Genomic DNA, 8,101 nt, shown 5'->3' on the forward strand with positions numbered 1-8,101 from the left:
TGTTCTTTTTTGTTTACTTTTTTTGGCATGGCTGTAGATTAAAACTTTTTCATTTTATTTCCAAATTAAAAATTCCTACTTTTTTAATAGAAAGAAGAAGTTTTAAAATCCATCTCAGAAAGAATGTCAATGGTGTAGAACAGCACCACATTGAGAAATAAACTGCAAGAGGTCAAAAGCTAAGAGAAAGGAGAGTTTGCTACCATACAGTCTCTCATTCTGACATTCATAGCAGCAGGTAATGCTATCTCAATGACAATGCAAATGAAAGGTAGATTATTCCTAACATTCTTGCCTTCTTCCTTTTCCTCTTCTCTAATACTTTGGTTTATTTTTGGTTATTGGGTTTAATATGCAGGTGGCTAGATGATGATGGCCCGTGACAGACTAGATGGGTCTTAAACTCTGATTCACCCGTGTAGACACTCTATTTTGACCTTGGAGGTGTCACTTGACAGGAGTTACCTGTTACCCCCTGCACACATAGAATTTAGCTCCAAAAGGTCAGGAACAAAGAAGTTGATCCTGTGGCATAGATGAAGTGCATGTGCATAGGAGACCAGAGTATCTACCAAATAATGTAAAAACTGAAAGTTCAAAATATGGCCTCTGTATCCATGGAAATCTACCATCCTAAACACTCTGACATTGACTCTTTTAGCATCAGTAACTGTGAACGGCCACTAATTAATTTGCTTATATCTAATTTGCCATGGACAGGGAAGGTCCTCTCTTGTGGATAGTTAACTAGGCTGTTTAGAAAGATGTTAACCTTTTCAAGCACTAACTGAATATTATGGTGGGAAATGCTGCTTCCATAGACATTTCCTGACAGTTAGATTACAATAGCCTGTCACTTTGATCCTGCTTTCTGTCTCCCATCATGTGTATCAGGGTTTCTGTCAAAGGAACACCCTGTAAAACTGGGAGATATTTACAGCTCTAAAATGGTGCTAATTCCCTCTCCTCACCAATGTCATTCCTATATAAGTCTAGAAAATATTTGACAGATGATTCCTGAATGTACATTAAATCTGAACTTGTCACTAGGATATTTTCCTTTAAAACAAAAATGGTGCTGCCAATCAAGTTGTCTAGTGTAGTTTGACTGAATTAGAATGATAGGGGTGTGTGTGTGTGTATACGTGTGATGCTGTATCATTAAAGATGAGCATTTGTATAATTGTTGCTACCACTGTTATACAATTACAGCAAATCTTGTACAAAGTATGCCATGTAAGGTATTAATGGAAAAGTTAAGATTTGCTAAGTATAATTGTCTTGTTTATGTGCATGTATCATATTAATATCTCAAGTTTATGAATATTGGTTATGTACTTGTATCTTAAACATGTGTTGTATTCCTGGGTCACTCCCCTCCTCCCTGATAGAATTTACATTAGGGCTAGATTAGGGTTAGTGGCATAGCAAGAAAGCTCCGTTTTCACATTGGCCATTGAAGAAACTCATCCCATCCAGATAGCTCGTCCTGTGGATGCCTCAGATAGTGAAGAGCCAATGGTCACCCCTTGAGATTCAGAAAACCACGTTGGGGTATGTGATATGATCATGTGACTCTGGGCTCCATCTTGGGCCAGTAACTTTCCATGTACCAGGACCATGGACTTTATTTGGGACAGTAAATTTCCATGCACATAGCAGAGGATATAAAAAAAAAGACACCCAAGACATCTTCAGGGTGCCTCTTTCCTCCTCTAATTTGCTGGACTGTGGATTTACAACTAAAAGGAGCATCTTGAATTTTGGATTGAGGATCTCCTGATCTTTTGGAAGTTACCTGAAAGACTTTACAAGCCAGCAGTCTATTCCATCATTGCTATAAACCTGATATAAGGACTTTGCAATCATTTGTATGTATATGATCTATTAACCATTTATGACTCCTTTTATTTTATTAATAAATCTTTACTAAGGATTGACTGACGATGTGATATTTGGATAAGATCTGAGATACCTATTGACCTGGGGGTAAGTGTCTGATCCTTTTGAATTAGAAAGAATTTCACATATGGTGAAATGGGTTTTCAATAACCGCTCACTACATTAAATTGGGTTGCCTGGATGGGAGCCAAGGGCTAGAATGCATAAAGCAGACTGTGTTTGGCTTCTGGTTAACCAGTGTGGCACTGCAGAAGCTCTTTGGTTACTGGTTTAGTGAATCTAATTATAGAATAAACCACCAGTTTTGGGGGATTGTCTGCTCTGTTTCTTGCAGTCTGCCCTGAGTGTGGCATTTTCAGTGTGGCCCATCCCAGGCACCCAGTCACATTTGGTGTAGTCTGTAGGATACATATTACCATAAGTCAACTGGGTTTTGGAGCTGAACCCCACACTAATTAAATTTGAAATTTGATATTGAGAGTTTTGGTGGTTAAAGAGGGGGTGAATCACAGTCATATGTGGATTGTGCCACAAAGAAGATTTAACAATTATGTAAAAAAAAGAAAAATAGCTCTTAAAGGGGACATTTCAAATCAGGAATGAGATTTGCTCATGGACAGTTACCAGAAAGCAGGGTCTTTCCCTTCACCTGCCCCAGATGTAGCTACAGCAAAAGCAATCAGAATGCAAACACTGAAAGACAAGACAGCGTCTTGAGAATGAAGAAAAATAGGCAGAACTCTGAATGAGGGATAAAAAGGAGGTTGAGGAGGCAGAAGAGAGAGCGTACCAGAGATTCCTAGCTGAGGCTGAACTCAAAAACGAGGCTCACAAAAGGCAAATGGAACAGCTGCAGGCTGAGAAGGGAGCCCATCAGAGACAGAAAGAAGCTGCCACAGCTGAAGAAAAAGCTGCCAGACTCCAGCTTCAAGTCCTGAAAGAGCAAAAGAATCTGCCAGAGTCAAACTCAATCTCCGTTCCACAATACAAAAACTGGGGAGAGAACATGTCTCATTTATAAAGATACTGAAGATGTGGAAGGTTTCAGAGTAGCAGCCATGTTAGTCTGTATCTGCAAAAAGAAAAGGAGTACTTGTGGCACCTTAGAGACTAACAAATTTATTAGAGCATAAGCTTTTGTGAGCTACAGCTCACTTCATTGGATGCATTCAGTGGGTAGATTTATATACATAGAGAACATGAAACAATGGGTGTTACCATACACACTGTAAGGAGTGAGATCAGGTAAGGTGAGCTATTACCAGCGGGGGAGGGGGGGAGGTGGAGGAACCTTTTGTAGTGATAATCAAGATGGGCCATTTCCAGCAGTTGACAAGAATGTCTGTGGAAGAATTTCTGTCTGAACATCTGTGTAATCTTCACCGGGTTCCAGATGACCAGTGAATGCCTGTCTTACTAACCAGATTGACCAGAAAAGCTAGAGAGGTATTTAATTGGGGGATGAGGAGGCTTTGGATTATGTGATGTTTAAAGATGCTGTATTGAGCCATTTCAAGATCATTCCTGAATCTTATAGCTTGAAATTTAGAAATCCCAAAAGGTCTAATGATTTTACTTATGTGGGATGTGCTCATAAATTGATGTGTTATGTCAAAAAGTGAGTTATGAGCAAAAGCTTATGGGAAGGTTGATAAACTTCTAGACTTAATTACTCTGGAGGAATTGCTAAAAATAGCTCCTGAAGATATTAAAGTGGCAATCTGTGATAAAGAACCTGATTTGGTTTTGAGGGCTGTGGAAATTACTGGTGCTTATATATGACATGGGAACCAGTGTTGCCAGCTTGTGTAAAAATGCTGTTGCTGTAATCTCAGGAGCACCATGACTTGTAATGATGCTACGTATGGGAGTGCAAAGTCCATGGTGAAACTGTTTTACATGGCATGACACCACTTCTGACCTCTCTCTAGTTAAAGCAAGTATTGTCAGACAGGAAGACTATTTGCCAGACAATAGTGTGAATATTGTAGCCCTCTAAGTATTTTGTGAATGTGCCTTTGGATAAAATCCACCTTAATTGGAAAAATTTGATGGTGTTATGACAGTTGGGGGTAAAGAAGTTATTGCCTTCTTGCATATTAATTGGTTATGATATGGTGACTATGTTTAATCATGTTGATATCATAACCAGATCACAGGGAAAGCATGAAGGTGATTCATCTGTTTTACCAGCATAGAGAACTGTGACAACGAAGGATATATTTCCAAAGCCTGTGTCTTTTTTAGGGTGATGACTTGCCTGGTAAGAAAGCTATGCTAATCTCCAAGCATTGGTCTGTAGTCAGCCATGTAGGCTGTGGTAAGAAAGTGTGTGTTTCTGACCTGTTGTTTATGGAGAATAACAGCTTGCTTGCTAAGGGAGAAATTCTCTCCAGGCGGTTGTTGGTTGGGAAAAGTATGAGCAGAAAGAAAGGGCCTCTCAGCTAATGTTGGTTGAGGATTTGTCTGTTGTCCCAGAGGTGGTTCTGGACTTAACTGAAACACAAAAAGAGTCTGTTGCTGCTCAGGAAAATATTTCATTAGAGCAAGCTCCAGCTGAAGAGGGTGAGGGCAGAAATTTTGTGAAAGATGAATTGTTGTTTAGAGAAGCTCCTACAGGGAAAAAGCAGCCTTGCAGTAGGATTTGCAAGAAGTTTGCTGTACCTGAAGGGCACAGAAGTGACTTGCTTGAAGTAGCTCAGAATGAGTCAATGTTTGTAGAAAGCAACGGTTTATTTGGTGAGAGATTTGTTTCAATTTTGTGCACTGCAGTCATGATATCCAATCCTTCTAAGAATTTGGCCCAGTCACACACAGCCATTGAGCAATTGATGGCAATCAGGTTCATTGCCTGTGATTGTGACCTCTACTCTTCCTGGATAATAAGAGCGGAGAACCCCTGGTACTTCCACTAACATTACTTACACTTCCTTCCGTGGAATCTGCCACTCACCTCAAGACATGCAATAGTTCAACAAACTACCATTCAATGTCGAATCTAATGTTTCTAAGCAAGTGAATTGAGAAGTTGGAAAATGCAATCTCTAACCTAGCATCCTGAGTTAGCTGCCATGCCCTGTGTCCTTCTGTCAGGCTTCAGGCCAGCACTTGCCACTTTTGTGGAGGACCTGCCTGCAGAAGAGGGAAATACATCCATACTCCTCTTTCCAGCATCTGCTACAGTTGTTAATAATAATAAACTATACAGGAGTTAGGTGGTATTATCAGTAGAACTGAAAGTGCTTTACAAAGCAGGTCAGTATAATTAATCCCATTTTACAGATGGGGAAACTGAGACACTGAAAGGTGAAGGAAGGACTTGCCAAGATCATCAAGCAGGCCAGTGGCAGAAATGGGAGTAGAAGCCAGGTGTGCTGAGCCCCAGTCCAGAAGTCTACACTGCCCACAAATCTTGTTTTCAAGAAGCAGCAGGAATGAACAAAACATTCCTAACGTAGCTCAGATCCATTTCTCGCAGTCCATGAAACACCTCCAAGTTACAGCAGCTGAGGTTCTGTCAAAGGGAGTTCAACCAAAAGCTTTGCCAGAGTGGTAGCAAGGGTTGTTGGTGAATGCCTTTCCCTGCAATATCCCTTGAGGCACTAGCCCTGATCTTTAAAGATATTTAGGCTTCTAACTCCCATGGAAATCAATGGGAGTTAGGTCTCTAAATTCCTTTTGGGAATCTGGATCTGTCAAGGTTCCTTCCCCACTCTGAACTCTAGGGTACAGTTGTGGGGACCTGCATGAAAAAACCCTAACTTATTTTTACCAGCTTAGGTTAAAATTTCCCCAAGGTACAAACTATTTTAACTTTTGCCTCTGGACTTTATTGCTGCCACCACCAAGCATCTAACAAATATATAACCGGGAAAGAGCCCACTTGGAAACATCTTCCCCCCCCCAGAATCCTCCCAAACCCTACATTCCCTTTCCTGGGGAAGGCTTGATAAAAATCCTCACCAATTTCCATAGGTGAACACAGACCCAAACCTTGGATCTTAAGAACAATGAAAAAGCAATCACGTTCTTAAAAGAAGAATTTTAATTGAAGAAAAAGTAAGAGTCACCTCTGTAAAATCAGGATGGTAAATACCTTACAGGGTAATCAGCTTCAAAACATAGAGAATCCCTCTAGGCAAAACCTTAAGTTGCAAAAAGACACAAAAACAGGAATATACATTCCATTCAGCACAACTTATTTTATCAGCCATTTAAACAAAACAAAAAGAAAAGGAGTACGTGTGGTACCTTAGAGACTAACAAATTTATTAGAGCATAAGCTTTCGTGAGCTACAGCTCACTTCAAACAAAACAGTTATCTAACGCATATCTAACTAGATTGCTTACTAGCCCTTTACAGGAATTCTGACCTGCATTCCTGCTCCGGACCCGGCAAAAGCAACACACACATCGAGAGAACCTTTGTTTCTCTCCCCCCCATCCACAGCTATGAAAGTATCCTGTCTCCTCATTGATCATTTTGGTCAGGTGCCAGCGAGGTTATCCTAGCTTCTTAACCTTTTACAGGTGAAAGGGTTTTTCCTCTGGCCAGGAGCGATGTAAAGGTGTTTACCCTTCCCTTTATAGTTATGACAGGGTCATAGTGTCTGTTTTCAGCCATTATGGCTTACATCTGTCTGTAAGTGCTTCCTCATGGGGCATAGACTCAGAACCTAAGGGGGAGGCTCAGGAGAACACTACTGCTAGGGAAGCCCTGCCTGTTCAGTTGCATGGGGTAGTACTGATGGAGTCAGAGGAGAGCTGTAGTGGATAAAGAGTCAAATAAAACTTAAAGATTCACAGAGTTTGGGAGAGCAAACCCTGTTTCCACACAATGGAAGGATTCAGAGGTAACTCTGCAAGTGCAACCTTGGTGATTTTCAATCTCTTGTGGCCCCTTCTGCCTGCACTTTAAACATGACCAGCAGTGCTCACTACCAGAACTGGGAGACTTTCAAAGGGGTGGGGAATTGCACAGGTGCACTGCATGAGGAATAATACGTTACAATTCAGTCACTTGTCGGCCTTCTCAGGAGGGCTTTTTCATTCACGCTGGTGTTTTTTGTCATGCTGTGTGATAAATGATAAGATCAAGTAGATGGACTCCAAGATTCTGGCCTTAACTCAACCTTATAAATTACTGCTTTCGCTGTTCTTGCTGATGTCCTTCCCACTGCTTCTGTACACTTTTTCTTGCTGCATTATTACACATGGACAAAAATGCATGTTCCCTAGGATGTAATAAAATGTTAGCACCCATGAATTCAAATCTGTGCAGGATCTTTCTATCTCGCTGGATATTCTCGCTATTTCATTACAAGCTCCAGGGGTAACAAAAATACTTGCTCTTTTCCGGTATTCAGTACCATATTACAATATAACTAATAAAACCTATTTAGCATCTATTGCAATTGGCTCTGCGCACAGGAGCTGTGCAATATTTTTGAGCTCTAAACCCTGATGCTCTTTGAACTCAGTTGCAATCTAAAAAGAAGGGGTGAGGGAAATAGTGTTCTATGGCTTGTTTCCTTGTTGTAAGTTTATTGGTGAAGAATTTATTGAACATTCATATACATTTGATAAACGTTGCTTCCTGATCATATTGCTAAGTGTCTGAAATACTTCAATCTTGTAAGAAGTGTCTGGTTTTACCACAAATAGACTAAACAAAAATCAGAGGTTATATGTTCCTTTGTTGTCACAGCTTCAGTTAATATTCCCCTATTCTTTTAACACATTTTTAATAAAAATGTAAAGGAGAAAAGTTAGGGAGAATGAGAAGTTAAAATTATTAGTAAAAAAAAAAATACAATATTTTGCTGCTTATAATCTTCATTCACTACTAATATTTTAAACACACATACAACTTCCTATGGCATATCGGCTCTGGACTTCTGTGAGTAGCAACACTTTCTATTAAAAAGCACACATGATCTACCATGTGGTGTGACAGCTGCTAAGGTAATGATGCATTTTAGTGAATGATACCATAAATAAACATACCAAATTAAAAACAACCCCCCCACCACACTCCAAATAAGAATAAAATTTGGCAGCAAAATTAATCATTTTTCTAAATCTCTTTACACCTTTCACAAGATGCCCCCTTGAGAACTCTCTCAATTCTTCTATCTCTGGTTGATCCCAGGCATATTATCTTCTGTCTACCTTCCCTCCCCACTCGTTCCCCCCTTTT

The 8,101-nt window shown here is 40.1% G+C and overlaps 1 protein-coding gene across 1 annotated transcript in view; it reads left to right on the plus strand.

Annotated features, from left to right (window-relative positions):
* GPD2 (glycerol-3-phosphate dehydrogenase 2) overlaps positions 1-1,930 on the plus strand; it is a 173,054-nt gene extending 171,124 nt beyond the window's left edge. Inside the window, exon 17 of the mRNA XM_043505133.1 lies at positions 91-1,930. Coding sequence (XP_043361068.1) covers positions 91-138 — 48 coding nt within the window. The 3' untranslated portion in view covers positions 139-1,930. The remainder of the gene's footprint in view (positions 1-90) is intronic.
* Positions 1,931-8,101: the final 6,171 nt, after the last annotated feature.

This window comes from Dermochelys coriacea, chromosome 11, assembly GCF_009764565.3.
Source record: "Dermochelys coriacea isolate rDerCor1 chromosome 11, rDerCor1.pri.v4, whole genome shotgun sequence".
In the NCBI taxonomy this organism is placed as follows: Eukaryota; Metazoa; Chordata; order Testudines; family Dermochelyidae; genus Dermochelys; species Dermochelys coriacea.